The following is a 24,005-nucleotide window of genomic DNA, read 5'->3' as shown; positions in this document are numbered from 1 at the left end:
AACTTATTTTTATTTAAATATATTTAGAGATAGGAGGATTTCACTCGACAGTCCTTAGTGCCGCCCGAAAGTTGTCAGCCGCCGTTCCAGCAGCCGCACGAACGCCGGAGTCCACCGCCATCCGTCGTACCCGCCGATCTCTCTCTTCGCGTCGGCTTCCGTTCTCAGCCTTCACGCCGGCCACTTACCAGTAGCAGGAGCGCCGTCCGACGATCGACCGGGCCAGCGCGCCTCTGTCCGGCGGTCAGCGTTCGAACGCCAGTCTTCACGCCCAAAGGAGCTTCGTCCGACCAGCCAATCGTCCGCACCATTCGTGGGTTTCGCTCAGACGACGCCGGATTTCCGTCAGATCTCGTCAAATTTTGTTTTGGGTAAGAATTTTGGGGCTTTGTTGATCTTTTCTTTTCGGATCTTGGATGCCCACTAATTAATATAGTTAAAGAAAATTTAGGATTTAAATCGATACCACCGCAGACATTAGGGTACATATAATATAACAAAAGCCGAATAGCAACGGAAAACAACAGCCTTGCAGGATTATTTCGAACTTACGTGATCTACCCTCTGCATATAGTCAATTTGGGATTTAATCATCTGTATATCTCTTTCGTCTCTGCTGGAAATTGCTCTGTTTCTGCCCCTATGAATTTCCAGCAACTACCTTCTTCTTTATTTATCAGAGAATCATTCCAAGCAATACATTGTATTTGTATTATTCAATTCTCTTATAATCCCTAGCTTGTAGAAGTTATTTTATTTTTGGGGAGAAGACAATAATCACTCATACTACGAATTTACTTGAAATAAGAGCCATTTTTGGTCGTCTACATGCTTTGTACTTCATGTACCTTGATGTAAAAAGTTATGGAAAATGTTCAAGGCAAAATAAGCGTATTTTAAAAGATGGAGGGGTTAAAAGGGACTTAGAAGATTCTCCACTTTTAGCCACTTATATATACAATATCAATGAATTTTATCTTATCAGATGTTCAATCCCTTACTAAACCTTTGATTGGTTGTGGCTCAGAATTTGGTATTCGTTCCATAATTTTGTTTGAATTCATCTGATTAGGAAATACTGCCAGTCATGGAAATTTGAACTGTAATTCATTATTTCAATAATTTAAGTTTAAGATGAGAGATCTCTCTACTTTCTCTCTCTAATGGATTTCTCTCCGCACATCCCCTTCCCCCTCACCTTCTTTAACACTGTTTTGATCAACGGCATGTCCCTGCATTTTTTCTCTCCCCTTCCGTCCTCCATCGACAACAAGTCCTTCACCGTTGATTTATTTCATGGATTGCACATCACCGAGGCTTGGAAAGATCGATCTTTCACTCTATCTTTGATGATAAAGTCCCGCTCTTGGCTAGTCTCATGTTTCGTTGCACTGATCAATGCTCACCTCAACCAAAAGTTCTTCTAGAAAAGCCATCTTGATGAATATGATTTATGGGTAGAAAAGATCACCAACCAAAAAGGACGTTGTGCAGAAGTTGTTAAGCTTGGCATTATGGAGGCCTAAGTAAAATCATCTGTGGGAAAAGAAAGGAAAAAGAATGGAATTCTTCATCTTTCTTATTCAAGACACCAATCAATCTCCTCCAGTCCTCCTACCAATATTACCAAGGTTTCACACTTGGAAGCTTTAAAAGAAAGCCCTTTGGCTACAATTGACCAACCTTCTTCCTCTCCAACAAAGGCCATTAAGAAGGTTCCTCCTCCCTCCTCTCATGAGCTCGCGACCTTCTACCCCGAAAATCCATCATTTTATACCAAAAAAACCGTCACGATGATTGGTTTGACATTCTCACCGCTATATGAAAAGAGGTCACCTACTTTGGATCAATTAGCCCCTTACAACCGAACAAAGCTATCCTTGCAGTGGAGAACAAAGAACAAAACTCTTTGCAACATCAAAGGTTGGATCAAAGTTGGAAAATTTATATTAAAGTTTGAACAATGGAGTATCAACTTATTAGAGTGATTTGAAGGTACCATTTTATGGAGGTTGGTTAAAAATTCGTTAGTTACCCATTCACCAATGGTCACTCGACATCAAGCATACTGAGATCTTTGTGGAGGTTACATTGAAACTTCAAAGAAGACTTTGGCTAGAATGGACATGATGGAGGTGTGTTTAGAGGTGAAAATGAATCAGCATGGCTTCCTACTAGCAATTATCCAATTCCCTTCCTTTTCATCTTTATCATTGGTAGTGCATATTGATCCCTTTTTTTTTATTCCGAACTTTCACATAGGATATGTTATTGTTCATGGGAAAACTCCTAAGGATTCAACATCTTTTCCACTGGTGAAGACACTGGGTATGGTTCACCCTTGGTTGGAGATAAAAAATAGTGAAGTCTCCTCGTGTAATGCCCCAGGACTAGGATTTGGAATCTGGATTTGACACTTGATGGCCCTGACATTCCTCTACGTCTTCTCTGACCTGGTTACGTCATCCTTACTTGTCTTGAATGCTTCTAAGAGTGAAAGTTGTCCCTTTAAACCAACACTGGTCCTTTCAGCATGCTTTGTCCTCACTCCCATCCATCCTAGGAAAATTCCCACAAGGTCCCCCAACATAGGATTGTTCCAAGCTAAGCATGCTTAACTTTGATATTCCTATGATTGAACCATCAAAAAGGAAGGTGCACTTTGTTGGTATGGGTAGTAACTTTTAATTTTTTTAAGTCTTTCTCAACCATACTTTCATGTCCTCAGGATCCTTCTCATTCGGATGTGATCTCGGCTCATTTATGTGCCCCTCCTAAACTCGGGCTATTACATGCCCACCAGCTTCCGCTTGATTCGTCCCCAAACCACATCTTGTTGGGAGAAATTCCGCCCTGATACCATATGTAACGCCCCGTGCCCATGATTCAAACCAGGATTTGAATTTCGGATTTGGCACCTGATGGCTCTGACATTTCCCAGCATCCCCTGCGACGTGGTTACATCATCCTTACTTGTCTTGAATACTTTAAGAGTGAAAGTTGTCCCCACAAACCAACACTGGTCCTTTTAGAATGTTTTGTCCCCATTCACATGCATCCTAGGAAAATTCTCAGGAGGTCACCCAACATAGGTTTGTTCCAAGCCAAGCATGTTGAATTTTGAAGTTCCTGTGATTGAGCCACCGAAAAGGAAGGTGTACTTTGTTGGTATATGTAGTAACTTTCAATTCTTTTAAGTCTTTCTCACCCATATTTTCATGTCTTCAGGATCCCTCTCATTCGAATGTGATCTCGTTTCATTCATGTGCCCTTCCTAAGCTCGGATCGATACAATTTTCCCACCAAAAAACAACACATTTTGGCTAAAAAGGACACTACCTTTTCCCTCCCACCTGCTGTTCCTATTTCTACTTAATTCCCTCGTCCCATCTATCAATTTGTCAGCCCAAAAAGCAACCAAACAGGCTGTTCATGAAAGCAAAAACACATCCCTCCCCTCTCTCAAGCAAAAACATATCCACACTTAAACTCTTCCTTCGTCCTTCACCAGAGCCTCTCTTCCCCCATCCTCATCTTTTCCATTGAAAAGCAACAAGCCCATAACATCCCAATCGACGGTCAATCATCTTAAGACAAAACATTTTGCCCTGGTGTAAAGCATTCCATTGCACCACTGCCATTGTGGATTTGCCATCCAATATTGAAACGGAAGATTACCTAACAAGCCCTAACCCAACTCCATCGGGCTCTCCTCATCCATCCTCTTATGAGCCTCTAGAACTAGAAGTACAATGGTATGATTTCATTCCTCCACCAACAGATGAGTTGGGCCTCACATAAATGCATTGGCACCTTGGTTCAGAAAAAAGCCCTTGTATAATAGCTATTCCTGCTAGGACAAAGAAAATCAACAAGAAAATGGTGAACAAAGGAAGTGCATTCGAGAAATCCAAAACTTGGAATGCTCGCTCTCTTACAAGAAAAAACATCATCTTTGCTTAGAAGGATCATTATCAGCATGAACTTTTCATTGCTCTATGTTTCTCCTGTCCAACTTCTGGCTTTCCTTTTCTCCTTTTCATCAACAAATGTGTTTATGTTGCCGTTTGTTTGACTGGTGTCGTATCCGTTTAGTTTTCCATTTGCTTTTAGGTTGCCATGGTTTGATGTGCATTGGATTGTTGGTTCATTTAGTTTGTCCCTTTCGATATGAAGGCTTTCTGCAGCATCAATCCACCACACATCTTTTTGTTTCTCTTCTTTTGTTGGCCCTTGGTTTCTGCTGTATCTTTTTAGATGGGTTTACCCGTTTGATTCATCTTGTATCTCCTCACTTGTATTTTGTACTCTCTGGATATTTCATTTATCAAAGAAATTGTTTCTTGTCAAAAAAATGAATAGATAAAAATAAGATGTTTTAAAATTGAATGAGGCAAAATTTATGAGGTTAACTGATATGCTAAAACATTCAAAGAATGTTGTTTTTATGTAAATAATTTCATTTTGGGTGTCAATGGCTTAAGTTTTATAAATTGAGATGTTAACAATTATTATTTATTAGGACACTATTTTAGCTTTATTTACTTAATTTTTAAATTTAATTTTGTTACAGATTAGTTTGTTTAAATTCTTTGTTGCTGTGTGATTTATCACAGCCAGCACAGCTCTTGATGGATCTGCCGACCCAGAATACTTCGTTGCAACGCCTTCAAAATGTGGAGAAGGTTGGAATTACTTTCCATATCATAAACTGTTTGTTTCTAGTTATTTGCATGGTCTTTATTGTAGCACGATATTCTTTTTGGCCAACTTTTGTGCTTCATTCCTGCAGAGAATTGTGAGGGTTTTGGAGCTAGCAGGAGGAGTCATGGAAGAGCTTGCCAACCCTGCTGGTCCAAGAAAGGAATTTGTCAACAATCATTGCAGTGAGTTCATGCAATTCATCAAAGTGAGCCCACTGTTTACATAGGTTTATTGCCTCACGTTGGGCATCTGTGTTTAATGACTTTAGTACTTATTTGTTGGGTTCCTTCTGCACTGTCACTTTTGTATGTCCAACTTTTTCTCTTGGTTGCTGATGAAAATAAAAGAAGAAAGGAACACACAACGTTTTACGTGGAAAACTCTAGAACAGGGAGAAAAAACCATGATACAGAATACTTTTTATTATTTTTTGATCATACGTATAGGAGAGGGCACGATATAAATAGACTGGTAGGAAACCCTAATACAATTTAGGACGAAGGTAAATTACTAAAATGTCCCTAGGGTTAAATGGTAAAGTCCTCTATTTTCAACACTCCCCCTCAAGTTGGGACATAGATATCAATAAGACTCAACTTGCTAACTGGTATAATACCAAAAGTCTGATTTTGAATGAAATTGATCTCTCTCAAATGAGGAGAGGAAAACTTTATTTATAGAGGGGAAAACATAATATAGCTTATATTTTTTACAATTGAATTACAAAACTAATAGAATATAGCTTCTGTTTTTACAACTGAAAACTAACAATAAAAACTTACAAACTAAAGTTCTGTTATTTACACCATATTCCACCCCCCTAAAATTTAGATTCGTCCTCGATGTTTATTACGAAGCTAACTGGAAATCATCAGGAGCAAAGTAGGGTTTCAAATATGCTACATTGGAAACTGGATTGATGTGAAGGTCAATCGGTAGCTCAATGCGATAAGCATTCGAACCATGTCTTTGTAGGACTTTAAAAGGCCCCATTTGTCTAACTTTCAGCTTGTTGTAAGTTCCAATTGGGAACCTTGTCTTAAGTAGGTAGATCATTACAAGGTCTCCTTCTTTAAAATTGACCTCTCTTCGTGACTTGTCTTTAGTTTCTTTGTAAGATTGTGTGGTCTTCTTTAAATGGTCTTGAACTTCTCAGTGCAATTATTCTATTTTTTCAATCATACTTTCAGCTTCAAGACCGATATCCATAGAAGAAGGTAAATTGTCAAGATCAAATGTGAGTCTAGGAGGTTGAGTATATACTACTTCGAAGGGGCATCTTCCTGTTGATCTGTTTTTCATGTTATTGAAAGCAAACTTCGCTTGAGCAAGGGATAAATCCCATTGCTTTGGTCGTGAACCACTTAAACATCGTATGAGATTTCCCAAAGTTCTATTGGTTACTTCAGTCTGGCCTCAGTTTGCGGATGTGAAGTGGTGCTGAATTTCAAACTAGTGTCAAACTTCGTCCATATAGTAGGCCAAAAATGACTTAAGAATTTCACGTCTCTATTTGAGACATTTGATTTTGGTATTCCATGAAGTTGAACCTCCTCTCTGAAGAAGAGGTTAGCAATATAGATTGCATCATTTGTTTTTTTGCATGCTAGAAAATGGGCCATTTTGCTGAAACGATCCACAACCACCGTGACTGCATCATATCTTTTGTGTTTTAGGTAGACCAAGAACAAAATCAACATATAGGTCTTCCCAAATAGTTGTGGGGATCGGTAATGGAGTATATAATCCGACATTTGTAGAAGTTCCTTTGGCTTTCTAACAAATGGCGCATCTTTTGACAAATTATTAACATCCTTTCGAAGTTGTGGCCAATAGAATCCTTTGGGTACTAATTCAAACGTTTTGACTTGGCCAAAGTGCTCTGCTAAACCTCCAGAGTGAGCTTCTTTTAGGAGGGCTTCTCGGAGAGAAGTGTGAGGGATACATAGTTGTTCTCCTTTGAATAGGAAGCCATTCATAATATGGAAGTTTTCAACATTCAAATAGTGAGTATATTTGTACCAAATGTCTGCGAAATCTTTGTCATTCTCATATAGTTCTAGAAGGTGGGAGAAAACCGTTACTTTCGTGGCTAAAGTAGTAAGAATTAGACCTTTTCGGCTTAGGGCATCAGCCACTTCATTTTCTTTACTCGATTGGTGTTTAATGACAAAGTCAAACCTTTGTTTGAAAGAGATCTACCTTGCATGCATATGGCTTATGTTCTTCTGAGATTGTAAGTATTTTAATGAGAAATTATCTGTTAATAAGAGGTACTTCTTGGAAAGTAGATAATGTTCCCACTGTTTAAGGGCTCTAACAAGAGCATACAACTCCTGCTCATAGGTACTCCAAGTTTTTCTTGAGTTACTAAGCTTTTCGCTGAAGTATTCAATTGGGTGTCCTCGTTGAGACAAAACACCACTAATTCCTACTCCACAAGCATCCACTGCTACTTCAAATAGGGCTGAAAAATCTAGTAATTTCAAAACAAGGCTTGTGCTCAACTTCTGCTGCCTTTCTTCAACAATCAGTAATCGGTGCTGCAATGGAGCTGAAGTCTTTAATAAACTTCTTGTAAAATGATGCTAACCCGAGGAAGGCTTGGATATCTTTTATTGTTGATGGAGTTATCCATTGAGTGATTGCTCCAATCTTCTTTGGATCAACTTTGATTTGATTTTGGCCAATTAGGAAGCCAAGGAAAGCAATCTCCTTCATAAGAAAGTGGCATTTTTTGTGGTTGACGTACAACTTGTCGGTTGTCAAAGCTTGAAATAAGCTATGAAGATTTTGTAAATGTTTTTCAAGGTTCCTGCTATAAACCAAAATATCGTCAAAATATACTACCATAAATTTGTTAAGGAAAAGATGAAGTACTTGATTCATAAGTCCCATGAAAGTGTTCGGAGCATTTGATAAGTCGAATGGCATGACAAGCCTTCGTTAGTCTTAAAGGCCGTTTTCCACTCATCTCCCGGCCTAATTCATATTTGGTGGTATCCACTCTTCAAATCCACCTTTGAAAAGATTAAGGCTCCTCCAAGTTGATCGAACAAATCAAGGAATTGGAAAACGATATTTCACCGTGATTCGATTGATGGCTCTACTATCCACGCACATTCTCCAACTGCCATCTTTTTTGGGCGTGAGTAGAGTTGGTACTGCACACGAACTTAAGCTTGGTTTAATGTGTCCTTTTGACAACAATTCTTCGATATGTTGGTGGAGAATTTTGTACTTCTTCAAATTCATCCTGTAGTGAGGTAAATTCGGTAAGGTAGCTCTCGGAACTAGATCAATGTGGTGTTGTATATTTCGCAAGGGGGGCAGCCCCTCGGGTTCCTCTCTTAGGAGAGGAAATTCATCGAACAACTTTTGTACTTCTGGTGGGACTCCATCTTTTTGTGTATCCTCGGACTTTTCAGCAACAACAAGTCCGAGGATGTCAGCCTCCCTTTCTTTCATCAATGTTTTGCCATTGATTGTAATAAACAAGTGACTGCAACCTTCTGTTTTTTACTTTTACACCCACATCATTCTTCTTGTTTAGTGGAAGTAGTACCACTTTCTTACCCATCCACTGAAATTCGTAAGTATTTTCTCTCCCCTTATGCAAGATTCGAGTGTTAAATTGCCAAGGTCTTCCCAAAAGAATATGACATATATCCATGTCTAACACATCGCACACTGTTTGGTCTTTATAGCTACTACCGATTGAAAGAGGGATGATGCAAATTTCACTTACTTGTGCTTTGCCGCCTTTTTTCACCCAACCTATCATGTAATGGTTTGGATGAGCTTCTACCTTAAGATTTAAGGCTTCCACTAGCTTTTTGGAGACAAAATTCTCACTACTTCCACTGTTTATAATGACATTGCACACTTTATTGTTGATTGTACACCTTGTTTTGAAGAGACAATGCCTTTAGGGCTTAAAATCTTCTTTAGGAGCGATTAACATCCAACACAAGACAATCTATCTCCATCATCTGGTTCAATAAATTCAGCCTCCTCTTCATTTTCTTCACTGTTTTCAGTCAACATTTCTTCTTCTTCCTCCATGTAAGCTACTGTTTTTCGCTGAGGGTACACATTGGATGGATGACCAGCTTGGCCGCATTGAAAATACTTGCCCAAAGAGGGCCTATGGTAAGGATTTTGAGTTTTTTTCTTGAGAACTGCCTTTGTCTTCTTCTCCTCGGCCCCTTCTAAATTTTCTCTCTTTCCCTTTGGTAAAAGGTGGAGGATTTGGTAGGTCGGATGTTTTATTTGCAGCATTCACCTTCCTACTTGTGGAGGCTTCCCATGCGGTTCTTCTTGATGAATTCTTGGAGCGAATTTCATTCACTTCTTCAACTGCTTCAGCAAAGGAAATGGCCTCAGATAATAAGTGAAAAGGTTGTAGTTTTACCTTTTCTTTGATGTCCATGCGTAGGCCTTCAACAAATCTTGCAACCAAATGTTGTTCGTTCTCCATCAAGTTCATTCTTGCTCACAGTTGGTGGAATTCTTCAATATAATCAGCCACCGACCATTCCCTGCCTACAATTTTGGTATTGGTTGTACAATGTTTGCTCATAGTTAGGAGGGAGGAATCGTTCTTTCAACAATCTTTTCATCTTTTCCCACGAATGAATTGGTCGTTTACCATTTCTCCTCTGATTGACTTCTATTGGTCCCCACCAAGTTGATGCACCGACTTTCAACTTTAAGGCAACTAGATGCACTTTTTTGTGCTCGGGAGTGTTCATGTAGGTGAAGAAGCTTTTCATATTTTTTATCTAATCAAGAAATACCTAAATGTCACACTTCCCATTGTATATTGGCAAGTCGATCTTCATTTTGTAGTCATTCGAGTTACTTCTCATTTCAAATCTCTTTCCTCTTTCTCTTCTTGGCGCAAAAAACTCTTTTTCTTGATCATATTCACTAGATGAGTTCCATTCTTGGTTTTCTTGATATCTTTCTTAGGGCTGTCTATGCATTCTTGGAGGTCTTTCTTGATGAATTTCTTGCTGAAACTTTCTTGGCTGTCCAGCACCACGTCTACCTCTTCTTCCCCATTCTTGAATGAATGGTTGATCATTCCCCCGATTTTGAGGTGTGGCTGCCCACATTTCAACCCTTCGAGTAAGAGTTTCCATACTTTCTTGGAGACTCAATAAAGTGCCATGAATTCCCTCCAAAGAGTTCTTGACGGATAGCAAGCGTCGTGTTGTAGATCTTGGAGAGAGGGTGGGGGTTTCTTCCACCTCTTGATCTTGCTTACGAGCATCTCCTCCATTCGGATGGGCTGCTCTTCTTTTGACCATCAGTCCAAGGATTCTTGGAGCTCTGATGGTATTTGGTGTAATACCAAAAGTCTGATTTTGAATGAAAGTGAGATCTTTATCAAATGAAGAGAGGAAAGCTTTATTTATAGAGGGGAAAACAGAATATAGCTTTTGTTTTTTACAACTGAATTACAAAATTAACATAATATAGCTTCTGTTTTTACAACTGAAAACTAACAATAAAAACTTACAAACTGAAGTTCTGTTATTTACACCACTAACACAAAAATCAAAGCTTTGCCTGAGTAATCCTTTTGTGAGAATACCTGTGACCTGTTGACCAGAAGGAATGTACGGAATACAAATATTGCGACTGTCTAGTTTTTCTTTGATGGAATGTCTATCCATTTCCACGTGTTTTGTCTTGTCATGTTGAACTGGACTATGCTAATTGCTGCTTTGTTGTCACAATAGAGCTTCATGGGATAATCACTATCTTGATGGAGATCTGACAGAACTTTCTTCAACTAGATTTCTTCACATATTCCCAAATTTATAGCTTTGTATTCTACTTCAGCACTGCTTCTAGCAACCACCCCTTGTTTCTTACTTCTCCAGGTGACAAGATTACCCCACACAAAGGTGCAGTACCTAAGTGTCGACTTTCTGTCTACAATAGAGCCTGCCCAATCAGAGTCAATGTAAGCTTCAATACATATTTTTTCGGTCCTTCTGAACATCAGACCCTTACCAGGAGTAGTTTTTAAGTATCTTAGAATTTGTTCCACCTTCATATGCTCCTCGTAAGGTGCTTGCATAAATTGACTCACCACACTGACACCGTAAGATATATCTGGTCTAGTATCTTTCTTTATTGACAGATAGATCAATTTCCTTACAAGACGCTGGTATCTTTCTTTATTGACAAGAACTTTGTCAACAGAATCACTAAGCTTAGTGTTAAATTCTACAGGAGTATCCACGGGCTTACATCCAGGCATACCTGTTTCTTTAGTAAATCAAGTGTATATTTTTGTTGAGAAAATGAAATCCCTTCTCTTGACCATGCTACTTCCATTCCTAGAAAATACCTTAATCTCCCAAGGTCTTTAATCTCAAACTTAGCCATTTTCTTTTTAAGCCTGACAATTTCAATGGCATCATCCCTGACAAAACAATATCATCTACATACACATTAAGAATAACAATCTTCCCTGATATCGACCTCTTTGTGAATATAGTGTGATCAGAGTGCCCTTGAGCATACCCTTGGGACTTAACAAAGGTAGTGAATCTATCAAACCATGCTTTTGGAGATAGTTTCAACCCGTACAGGGACTTTCTTAGTTTACACCCTAGTGATCAAACCGAGCCTCAAAACCCAGAGGGAGACTCATGTAGACTTCTTCTTCTAACTCACCATTGGGGAATGCATTTTCACATCGAGCTAATGGAGCGGCCAATCTTTGTTTACGGCCACTGACAGAAGAACACGGACGTTGTTTAGCTTTGTTATAGGAGAAAAAATCTCTGAGTAGTCTATCCCAAAGGTTTGAGTAAACCCTTTAGCATCCAACCTAGCCTTGTATCTGTCAAGAGTTCCATCAGACTTATACTTTATAGTGAACACCCACTTGCATCCAACCGTCTTATGCCTTTTAGGAAGAGAAACATGATCCCAAGTATTATTTTTCTCAAGAGTTCTCATTTCCTCCACAACTGTAGCTTTCCACTCAGGAATCTCCATTGCCACATGTATACTGTTTGGTATTGTTATTGTATCCAGGCTTATAGTAAAAGCCTTGAACTCAGGGGACAAATTGCGGTAGGACAGATAACTATGCATAGGGTACTTAATGCAAGATCTAGTACCTTTCCTCAAAGTAATGGGAAGATAGAGAGAGACATCGTGACTCTTTATTCTGTCTGATCTTTCATCAATAACCCCACATCCATCCTCCTACTGTAGGGTTTCACCCTCTGGTACTTTTTCCACACATTCTTCCTCACCAGCAACAGTATCACTTTCACTTTTTGGGGTTGTTTCCTCAGACTTGTCACTTTCAATTGCATCCGCATTGCACATGGTTTCCTTGGTACTGTCAGAGATTTTTTCATTCTCATCCTCAATACATATATCATTCATATCACAAACATCAATATCATTAGAGACAGGGGTACGAGTACCTTGAACTGATGCCGAGTTCGGCTCATGGACTGAAATCGAGAAACAACATCAGGTGGTATCATTTCCTTCCTGAGATTCTTCTTGTAGTATGTTATCCACGAGACTTGTTCAATAGGTAGGACAGTATCATTAACACACGGGATAGGTTGAGGGAGTGACTCGAATGACTCTAATGAGATCGATGAATTGGATCAATTAGTCTCCTCACTAGCTCTCCTTGAAGATGACTAATGGGAAAGAAGGGCTGATCCTCAAGAAAGGTAACATCCATCGAAACAAAATACTTTCGGGATGATAGGTGGTAACACTTATATCTGCGTTGATGAAGAGGATGGTCCGACAAAGACACACTTTTGGGCACGAGGGGTAAATTTAGTACGATTAGGACCATAAATATGTGAAGACAACACACTTAAACACACGAAGAGGAACATCAGGCATAGGACGTGTGGTTTGATACGACTCTTTGAAACACTCAAGAGGAGTGTGAAATTTTAGAACTCGTGAAGACATGCGATTAATCAAATGCACTGCAATTAAGACAACATCCCCCCACAAGTAAGACGAAAGGGAAATAGAAAATATGAGGGAACAAACAACCTCAACGAGTTGGCGATTTTTCTGTTCAGCGACCCCATTTTGTTGCAGAGTGTAAGCACAAGAGCTTTGATGAACAATTCCTTTAGATGCCAAAAATTCACGAAAGGTATTGTTAAAGAACTCCCGCCCGTTGTCACTCCGAAGGATGACAATTTTTGTGTTAAACTGAGTTTCCATAGTGATATAGAACTGTTGGAACATCGATGACACCTCAGGCTTATCGGTAAGAAGAAAAACTCAAGTAAGACGAGTGTGATCGTCAATAAAGGTCATGAACAAACGTTTGCTAACAGAAGTGGAGATGGGTGAAGGACTCCAAACATACTATGGACAAGAGTGAATGGTTTGGATAGTTTATAAGGCTGAGATTGAAACGAGACTCGACGTTGTTTAGCACGAATACACACATCACAATTCAAGGAGGAAACATCAACATTATGAAACAAATGAGGAAATAAATACTTCATATATTGAAAACTAGGATGACCAAGACGAAAATGCCATAACATAAAACTTTTTTAGAAGTAGAATAAGAAGAATCAAAACTAGCCCTATAACTGTTCCTAGAGGAAGCATCAGCATTAAGGAAATAGTGTCCCCTATCGTGTTGGGCAATACCCATCGTTGTCCCTGAGCTCAGATCTTGAAATAAAACAGTATCAGGTGAGAAACCAACTTGAAAACCCACGTCTCTTATAATTTTACTGATAGACAATAAATTGCAAGATATTTTCGGGACATGTAACACATCTTACAAGGTCAAACCCTCAGATGGAGAGAGATGTCCTTTTCCTGCAACAGGAGCAAAGGATCCATTTGCAATCCGAATTCTTTTATTGCTAGCACTCGGACAATACGAAATAAATTGATCAGATGAGCTGGTTAGGTGATCCGTAGCTCCTGAATCAAGATTCCACGACTTTCTACCATTAATACTAATAAGACCAAAGGAGTGAATCGTACATGACTGGACAATAGCACTGACACTAATAGCACCAGAATCATGCTGATTATTCACCAGAGATCGAGGTTGAGAATTGCCATTTGTTGAATCACCCACAAGTGCTCGTCCTGAATTTGACTTATCCTGTGATTGACGTCGTCTACTATTCGGTAGTCGATCATGCAACTTCCAATAGTGATCTTTAGTGTGCCACGGCTTCTTGCAGTGTTCACACACTTTTGGAGGCTTACTACTTTGCTTATCACCATCAGGTATAGATGACTTTGCATTAAACATAGCAGAATCTATTGGAGAAATCAGGAGGTTATTCATGGCACTGGACCTGTCTTCTTCAAGGCGAACCTCTGAGCAAACCTCCATGAGGGAGGGTATTGGTCGTTGTCCCAATATCCGACCACACATTGTATCGAATTTTGAATTCAAACCAACAAGAAAAACATAAACTTGATCTGTTTCCTCAATCTTTGAATACTATACGCCACCACAGGGACAGCCCCAAACAACTTCACGACACATATGTTAGAGTATATTAAAGTGCAGCGGAGGAAAAACAGAATCAATAAGCACTCTAATCATACTTAATTTGAGTTTGAAACATGCTTCAAAGTAACTTCTACAGAAGAGGGTTTGCTGAACACAATACCTTTGAAGTATCCTCTTCAAGTTCAGCTGAGTTTCACATGAAAGAGCTTCAATCATCAAATAGACAACCACCAAGATCTTCTCTACTATTCTCTTGCAAGGATTGTATGGTAGAAACACAAAATTGAGCTGGATGTATCTAAGATATGAAGAGGGTTTGGAGGTTTCTGCAGAGTTCTTTTTGAAGTTCTTCTAAGCATGAATCATTATTCAATTGAGCACTCCAATTTATAGAGCTTTCACAGTACAAATTCATGGCTTGCATGAAGGGCAACTCCTACTTCATGGAGAAAATGGAGATGTGAATAAGGAAGTTTAATATATAGTGGAGATTTCCAACATTTTGGAAATCTCCACTTTGAAAAACAATTTTTTGAAAGATTTTTCCAAAAATGATTTTATTATTAAACTTATTTAATTTCATTTATTAGTTTTATAAAAATTAATTCAATTAATGAATTTTTAAATAAAACTAATTAATTAAATCTTTTTAATTAATTTTGTTAATTTAATATCTAAATATTAAATTAATATTTAAATCATATTTTAAACATTAATCGTTTCTCCAATTTCGTTTAGTTTTGATAAAATTAAACATTTTAATTGTATCAAATACAATAAATAGAAACCCCAATTGAATTTGAACATTTCAAATTTTAAACCCTAATTTCAAATCTTATAAGATTACTCAATTTACTAATCCAAATTACAAGCTAGTAGAGGGACCTTAAGGACCTACAAATCATGAGCTCTAACGACTTGTAATTAATTGGTTAAACTCTTTAAACTGAATGAATCACTATTCGTTAACTATCAAGACATTCCACTATAGCTCGATAGTTGCACCTTACTGTAGATATATTTCTGTCCATATTAACCATAATTGGTAAGTTAGTCCTTCATAGGTCATTCATATTTATAGTTGGGTCAAAGATTACCGTTTTACCCCTGTAAACACATCTTGCTCCTTAAGCTTCCACTGATCTTCCATTGAACAATTGATTTATAGTCCAACTTATAAATCATAACCCTCTCTTACATGAGAGGGTGGGGCCCTGTTGTTCAAGATAAGCCATCAGCGCTTAAGAGAACAACCCACCTGTTAACCCTAAATCGGGTATGAGTGAATTCCATATTGCAAAGCTATGTCCCCAGCTATCTCTATTTGGTCTTATCCCCAAAATGGGAGGCTTATTGAGCAATGCTGTTGGACTACTCTCACCTATGCAGATCAAAAGATAATTTCGAATAAACAGTTCATAGTTAGCTCAGGATTAAGATCGAGTTATCCTTGGTTATTGAGTTTGAGATAGTCAATTTTAATAGTAGATGGTTGTTATAAAGAAAAGTGACTGTTTCGAGGTCCGGTCTTATACAAACTCATTGCACAGGATGCCCTCACTCACATGTCTCTACATGAATGATTTTTGGATCACATCATTTGTATCAGTGTACAAAATAGGCCGCATCCAATAGTGTCACCAGGATGAGGTACCCAATCTCATCCGTATACTTATAGACCATTTTGGTTACATACTTGCATTTTTATGTCACCATATAAAGTTGAAGTATTCATGTTATAGCTATTGGTTCGTTTATTGGATTTTCATAGAAGGATGTAATATCAATAGTAATTCATTAAATAAAAAACTCAACTACATTTTTATTGATAAATAGAATATATTAACAACATTTACAAAATGTGAGTTTAGGTCATTTCCAACAACAAATCCATCTCCTGCCAAAGGAGAGATAACTTGTTGAAATACGATGTCACGTCCATTGTTCCCTGTTTGCATTCATGGACCTGTTTACGTAACGTATACAAACGTGACGCATTTTGTCTCTTTGAGTATCACTTCTGCACAACATCACAAATATCTCGAGCGGTTGCAGTATACAGTAAGGGTTTTCCTATCTGTGGTTCCATGCTATTCACCAACACGGACCGAAGTAACGAGTCCTTTCCTTTCCATGCCTAGGTTTTGGTATCTCCTCCATTAAATACCCAAATTTATGACGTCCTCAAGAGCCATCTTGATAGACTGAGACCACGAGAAATAGTTCTGGCCATTCAACTTCCCCCCAGTAATAAATCCTGCAGAATTTCCCATTGAACTAGACAAAAAATTTGCTGTGGGTAACAAAGGGAAAGAATTTACCGGAATTTCTGAATATATCGGTAAGTTGGAAAATGGGTCTGAGTGGACTGGGGTTGACTAAATATTTGTGGTTGTTCTAAGGGTTGCTTTGAGAGCTGCTATCTATTGTTGAAGATGGGTGAACTGTTGCTGGACCTCCCTTTGGGATAGAGTCATGGGGCTTGTAGTGCCCAGTCCTCTTGAAATAGAACCCATATGGTCAGTGGTGGCTGCCTGTATGGGTTGCTGTCTGAGATATGGTGAAGAGGACTCTTCACCTTAAAACCACTTCGTTGGTTACTATTGGTGCCACTGCTCACGTCTGGGGAAAGCTACTATTGCTCGGATCCATTAGAGTCAGACCACCAGCAACGGTGTAGCGCTGGACCTCCCTTTGGGATAGAGTCATGGGGCTTGTAGTGCCCAGTCCTCTTGAAATAGAACCCATATGGGTGAAGGATCAACTGGGATAGGATTAGGGATGTCTATTTTACCCCGTGGGGCTGGTGCGGGGAATCCTCGATTAGACGGGGAATGGAGGAGGGAGTAGGGATAATTTTTTCTCCGTTGGCTAAACAGGGATGGGATGCAGGGATTATATTCCCCGTCCCCGTCCCCAACCCCGTTCTCCACCTTGCCTTGATGAATATAATATATAATTATATTTATATAATAATAATTACTTATTATTATTATTATTATTATTATTAACTCATATTCTATTTACTTAACAAAATATGAGTTTTTAATAATAATTATTATTATAATGATTATAATAGTTATTTTTATTATTTTATCTATATTCTTTTTACAAAAATTGTCGTATAAAAGGTTAGTTATTTTCTAATTTTCATTTCAACCTTTTCGTACTTTAATACATTTTTAAAATTTTTTAACATTTAAGACTTGCTACCTTAAGCCATAAATGTTGTAGTATTTAAATTGAAAGCTTGACTATGATATTGTAATATTTAAATTTTAACTTTTAGAAATTATAGGATTAAATTATATTTTTACACATATAATAGTATTATTTTTATAATGAATTTTTATACTATTTTCTTTGAATGAAAAATTTATTGGAAATAACTCATTTAATATATATAATTTTATTTGGTTGAGAATAAACAAAATTTTCTAAAAATGAATATATTAAAAAAAAACAAATAGGGAAATTTTCCCTGTGGGGAACCTGATCCCCGCAGATTCCCTGCGGGGAATCCTCACCCCGCCCTGTGAACATCTCTAGATAGGATTGCTTGGCTGCGATCGGTTGGAGGTGGGTTTGCTCGAAGAGATCGATGCACGGAACCGGCTGGGCTGGAGCAGATGGCTAGATCAGCGCTGTGTGGAGGTAGTTCGGCCCGATCAAATCAGCAGTTGGCTGGGTCGGTGCTGTCTGAAGGCTTCTCGGCTCGACCGGGAGTGTGGCTGGCTGTCTGGAGGCTTGTCGGCTCAATTGGGAAAGTGACCAGTTGGGCTTCACTCGGCCGTTGCGCTGGTCGGAGGAGGTGTGGAAGCATCGTCTGAAAATACTATGGAAAACAGCAGCCTGTACAGTGGTGGCTATGTCGGCGGCGGTGACGCCATTGTTGCTGGCTGGTGATGATTGTGATTCTCCTGGTTGATTTTCATCGATGATGGCTAAGGTTTCATCGCCATGCTCTGATACCATGAGGAAAATAAAATAAAAGAACACACAGCGTTTTACGTGGAAAACCTTAGAATAGGGAGAAAAAATCATGATATAGGATATTTTTTATTATTTTCTGATTATACATATAGGAGAGGGCACAAATCTGGTAGGAAATCCTAATACAACTTAGGATGAAGGTAAATTACTAAAACGTCCCTAAGGTTAAATGGTGCCCACTATTTTCAACAGTTGCAATTGTTTATTTTTATTATTTTGGTTGACCCTACACTTTCTTTCATCTTTTTCTCTTCATGAAAGTTAGGTTCCTTCAGGGAAGTCACTTTTATAGGTAAATTTGAAAGTTCGGTTCTTCAATTGAATGATCTTTCAAGTTTAGGTTTAAGGGTTCTAGCAAACATCCTTGGACTATTATTGTTTGAGGCTTTCCTTTGTTTTCTTAGTTTGTTAATTGTTTGATGGGGGATGGGGCTAACAATTATAATTTGGAGGATACTTGGGTGCGGAAAACCACCTCTGTGCTCTATTTCCTCAGCTCTATCACTTGTTAGATAGAGGATGCATTTGATCGCCTTTGTCTTGCCCTCTTTTGATATTTCCCTGCCTGCTGTCCCTTAGTTTTCATTGTTCCCTTACCGACGGAGAGGCAGTTGAGGTTGTTGGCCTACTTTCTATTGTTTCTGACTAAGTGTTCCATCATGGAGAAGGCATTCCAAGTTTTGGGCTCCCAAGCCATTTAAGGATTTCTCTTCTAACACTTCTTTTCATATATTCCTTGCTCCCCTCCTCTCTGTTTGGGTGCCTTTGCATTCTCCTCTCCTTAGCTGGCTAAAATTCCTAAAAGTGTAGAAGTCTTTGTTTGGCAAGTTTTGGATGGGAGAGTGAACACACAAGATCATCTCCAAAGACATTCATCAATTTTTTTTTCTGTTGATGAAAACAACAATTTTCATTGAGAAAAAATGAAAGAACATACGGCATACAAAAAAAATTAAGCCCATAAAAAGGGAACCCCCTCAAGGAGCTCTAACTAACAAAATGCCTATAGGATAATTACAAAAACCCTTTGAGATCGAAGCCCAAAGGGAAACATGGAATTCTATTTTTATTTATTATTTTTTTTTTTTGTGGTATGCCTGTGCTCCTTCATTCCTTCTCAATAAAAGCTTGGTTTCTTATGTAAAAAGAAAAAATTGTTTTTGTGGCAAGGCTTCATTGTATAATTTCATTATTCTAACAATTCAAGCATGTAATAGATTTTCAATGTAACTTCACTGGAAATTATCATGTTGCTTACATTCAAACAAGTGGTGTACAAAAATTTGAATTTTCATTCATTGTCGTTTTTAAAGAATTTTACTATATTAAATTTAATCCTATCAGAAGTCCAGAATCTAGATAAAGTTTTATTACAAAAAGTATTCTCCCTATTATATGGTTCCTGCCAGGAAAAATGTGGAATGATGTGTTAAGAGTATTACTGGGAACATATTAGGATATTGTTAGTGACATAATTCTTTGTTAATTTGTTGTTAGTTTGTTAGCGTGAGTTGGTTGGGAGTTGGGGAGTGTAGTCGGGGGTACTTTTGCTGAATGATATTAGTTTTTTACCATTTGGTTCTCATAATCAGGATCCTATTCCTAACAGATTTAGAGAATAATTAAAAAGATAATTGTTCTGTGGTTGGTATGCTTATTTTTGGTATTGTTAAAGATGGGGCATCATGATCAGGATTTTGTAACCTTCAATATTTAATTATAAGTGAAGAGTATGCCTGGATATATTTTCTGTTTAATATTCCACAACTCTCTAGTCTCAATTAGTTAAAATAGTTATGTAATTGATGACTACCTGTTATAAATATTTTAAAAAAATCTTGAAAGCACCCCCCTCTCTCTTTTTGGAAGAAGCTGATAGGTGTTTCTCACTCACTAGTAAAGTAAATGTTTCATTTAAAAGTGTCTCAATGCAATCCTATATTTCACCTAAATCTCTTTGAATTATATCTGAGGAATAATGCGACATTTTTTACTCTCAGGATATCCAAGTTACATTGCGGGATGAAATCAAAAGTGCATGTGAATATCGTCCATTTGAAAAATGTGATTATAGTTCAAGGATTACTAATGAACTTTGCTGCAAGAAACTAGAATATATGATTTCGAAGTTGGATGCAATGAAACAAACTATCGATGAATATCAAGTGAAAATGGAAGATTCGTGAGAGCTGCTAATCTAACCCTCTGCCAGTTTCCCCATACGGGTTATAGAAATGAAAGGTTGAAGGAGAACTTCAGTCATGTATGTATATGATCTATCTTTGGTAGAGTTAATAGCATTCACTTTTTACTGTCGACTCATAACAAGATTCTGCCAAATTCTTAGTAATAATATCTCCTATTATTATCAGAGTTTTTAGTATGAATTTCGAGAAGGTGATTAATCCAAATCCTGGTATATCTTCTATCTTAAGGGATGGCTAAACTATTGATTGTTTTCCCTTTAATCTATTTTCTTTTATGAATTTGATATAGGTCAAGTCTTATTGGCTGCATACATTTTCTCTCGTATATCTGCATCGGGGAACCCGTTCATGTCACCTGCACAGCAAAGTGAAGTATTCATGATTGAATTTTGCTTAAGACTGCTTTTATCGTTTTTACGTGTTCTTGAGTCAAAATAGGAGTTGATTCTTCAAAGGTTTTGATCTTCACGTAGAAGATAATTTTGGAGAGATGTTTTTGATAGTAGAGGAAAACAAAAGCAAAGGAGAGACACAATAATATTCTCCCATTTCTCTTTCGATTTTTATGTATCTTTTCATTATTATTATTATTTTAATTTTGAAAAGACCACAGGTATTGCTTCTCCTACCAAAAAGTATAGAACATTCTATACCGTGCCTATATCTTAGGATGTGAAAAGTTCATTGGCTTACGACTTCCTTTTGATGAGAGAATATTAGCAACACACTGTTTATACATACCCTTTGTCTGGAAGGTTTTCTTTTATTGGCAAGTTGATGAGGAGAATAAGTTTTGTAATGAGTATATTTGAGTTAATATTTATTTAGTTGTTAATTTAGACAATTTAGTGATTAATTAACATTTTACAATTATTAGTTAATTATCTTTTTTTTTTTTTTTTTTTTGTAAGTTTGGGTCGTAATAGGATTTTATTTTTTTTGGTTTTTTTTTTTTAAATCATCATTTAATTATAGAAACTTTGTTCTTGGAAAGCTGTGGCTCCATCACAAGCCTTATCTTTGTCACATACTATATAGAGCTATTTTGTCATGCAACTATTAGCTGGAGCTTCTAGTGAGTTTAGTGACTTGTATCATGAAATTGACCTATGGGAATAAGAATCAAATTTATATTCGAAATGTAATCGACATCCTTGAGAACATTCTACAACTTGTATTAATATCCAAACATACATTTCTAATGCTTGTTTTCCTTTTAGATATTTGAACTCTTTTTTTTTCTACAATGTCATGATCGTCATCGATGTAACGATACTTATTACTTGCATAGAATTGTTGACAGTCAATTTGATAATCATCTCTTTGCTCATCTTTCCACTTTCTTTACTGTCTTTTTTATGTTCTATTTTATTACAATAATTAAACGTAGTGGCTCACCTACCTTTGGGATTGTCATTTGACTCTTCACTAACGTTCTTTTACCTCCTTGCTTACCTTTCCATTAAGTTGATCAACTATTATTATCTGTGTTTGGTGTTCCTTTGACAGGAGATCTATGTTGAAGCCTACCAAAATTGAAAGGGGAAAAGGAAATAAGAAATGATGGGAAGAGGGAAAGAGGGAAAGAGAAATGTGGACAAATGGTGTATAAACTTAAGATGCGACCTACTTTTGTCTAATTTGGATTTGAATAGCACCTATTTTTAGGTTATGTATTAAGTTTGCCATGTTAGCTTGTTGTACACATTAGTATTGACATGTCACCTAATTACATACTTTAGTTTGCATGTCACCTAATTACATACTTTAGTTTGCTTTCTATTGGAGGGGACAATAATTATGTTAGCTTAAAAGGACCACTAGGAACTATGCCATATACTCTAGGACCAAAAGAGACACAAGAAGAAAAAATAAAACTCAAAGGCAATAAATGTAGGTTGTCCATTGCAATGAATTATTTTGTTGTGCAATTATGATTTTTAAATTCCATAAATTAGTATTAAGTAGGGATCCGTTTTGAAGTTTATACACAATTTTTTCTTTTTATTTTTATTTTATGGAAAAATATTAAACTATAAAGAAAATGAGAATGGATGGTTGTAAAGATAAACATGCTATAATTAAATATTTTAGAAAATGAAGATATATACCTATTTTTTTTTAACATAAAACGAATCTCTATCTTCTTTACAAAATCAGAAGTTTAAATCTCGACTTTTTGAATTTATGAAATGATATTTCTATTATGATCAACTTCATCTTTACTCGTCTTAGAACTGTTTCTAAGAGTAAGACTATCTCCCATGAACCAACATGGATATTTATTCACTCATATGCTTTCTAAGAAATTTTTTAAGAGATCATTCATCATAAAATTTTGATAAGTCAAGCACACGAATTCAGTTTATTCATGTCTATTGAACTCGTGTGTTACAACTTTAAAATAAAAGAAATAGCAGAAATGCTCCACTTAAAAAAAGTAATAAAGATAAAGATTATCTTTTAGATTATAACAAAACTAAAAAAAAAAAAACTTTTTGCACACATTTTTTTAAAAAATCTAAAAAAAGGGAGCTTTGAACCACTTGACAAACATGGAGTAGCAATTAGATTCATCCTAACTAATTCTTTAACCTCATTTCTCCCTCTTTCTTTCTTTCTTTCTTTTTAAGTGAGAAGTCAGCATCAGATTGTGACCTCATACAAAAAGGATTTGCAATAATAACAATAATATTACAAATCAACTTTCTTTCTTTTTCTTTCTTTTTTTTTTTTTTTTTTGGGTAATTGGGACCTCAATGCAGCATGTTCTAATCCCCTTTATGGGTTGTTCACTTGTAAAAAACAGGCTGTTAGATTAGGGTAGCATGAGAGAAATTGAGTCACACATTTTCATTTCAAAAGCTCATAAAGCTACACCCAAATTTCTCTCTCATGCACATGTGATATGGGGTTTTAAGTGATCTAAATGGGATGCCCTGTCCCATCAACAAGGGGATGCCAATTGACAATATAGCAATTAAAGGAGGGGCCATGGGACCTCCTTGCCTTCCCTTACACCAACACAACTCTCAAATGGAACCTTAATTATTTTAGCGTAATTATAATCAATAGCATTTTTAAAACTAATAATTAAATATATAACAACATTTTTAAAGAATTGCAAATATAGCAAAATATCTAAGTGATAGATTCCTATCAATGATATCACAACAATATTGACGCAAAAGATCGGTCAGTAAGCCAAATTAGACTGAGTGGACCAACTTCCTCTTGCCGTCCCCCCTCAGCTTGCCCTAGCCCCAAGCTTTTGTTTTGAAATTGGAACTAAATTTTGATATATTTACATTTTTTTTTTGTATTGGGCTATATATACTAATATTTTAGGTTTGATTGTTATATTTGTAATTGTCCTTTAATTTTAAAGTTCAACTAATTAGGGCATTTATCAGAGGGAGAGAGGGGGATAAAAGTGTCCTTATTCATAATCTTAAATATGGGCAACCCCCCACCTAGCTAATTTTCAATCAATTCTCCATCACTTTGGTTCTAATCTCATTATTCATTTGGACCACCACTATTTAACACCCACTTTAAGTTTTATATCTTTCACTCTCATTCTTTAGGGA

At 37.0% G+C, this 24,005-nt stretch overlaps 1 protein-coding gene across 2 annotated transcripts; it reads left to right on the top strand.

Moving 5' to 3' along the window:
- On the top strand, window positions 1–22,163 carry LOC120083268 (mediator of RNA polymerase II transcription subunit 11). Of its 2 annotated transcripts, none has more exons than XM_039038940.1 (4): window positions 1–371; window positions 4,574–4,685; window positions 4,793–4,909; window positions 20,209–22,163. In XM_039038940.1, exons 2-4 carry the CDS (start codon window positions 4,632–4,634, stop codon window positions 20,392–20,394), a joined length of 357 nt encoding a protein of 118 aa, XP_038894868.1. In that variant the 5' UTR covers window positions 1–371; window positions 4,574–4,631; the 3' UTR covers window positions 20,395–22,163. The 2 variants fall into 2 exon arrangements, with proteins under 2 accessions (XP_038894868.1, XP_038894867.1); XM_039038939.1 differs by having other exon boundaries at window positions 3–371; window positions 4,617–4,685.
- The last annotated feature ends 1,842 nt before the right edge of the window (window positions 22,164–24,005 follow it).

Source organism: Benincasa hispida, chromosome 8 (genome assembly GCF_009727055.1).
Source record: "Benincasa hispida cultivar B227 chromosome 8, ASM972705v1, whole genome shotgun sequence".
Taxonomy (NCBI): Eukaryota; Viridiplantae; Streptophyta; class Magnoliopsida; order Cucurbitales; family Cucurbitaceae; genus Benincasa; species Benincasa hispida.
The sequence above is the reverse complement of the archived record's forward strand: the minus strand, read 5'-3'. Positions and strand labels throughout refer to the sequence as shown.

What these genes read in the sequence shown, in the direction of transcription:
- LOC120083268 (XM_039038940.1), top strand. Translation starts at nt 4,632, where the DNA reads ATGGATCTGCCGACCCAGAATACTTCGTTGCAACGCCTTCAAAATGTG. An exon ending in GCCTTCAAAATGTGGAGAAG is followed by an intron (nt 4,686 to 4,792) that starts GTTGGAATTACT and finishes TCATTCCTGCAG; the next exon opens with AGAATTGTGAGGGTTTTGGA. An exon ending in AGTTCATGCAATTCATCAAA is followed by an intron (nt 4,910 to 20,208) that starts GTGAGCCCACTG and finishes TTTTACTCTCAG; the next exon opens with GATATCCAAGTTACATTGCG.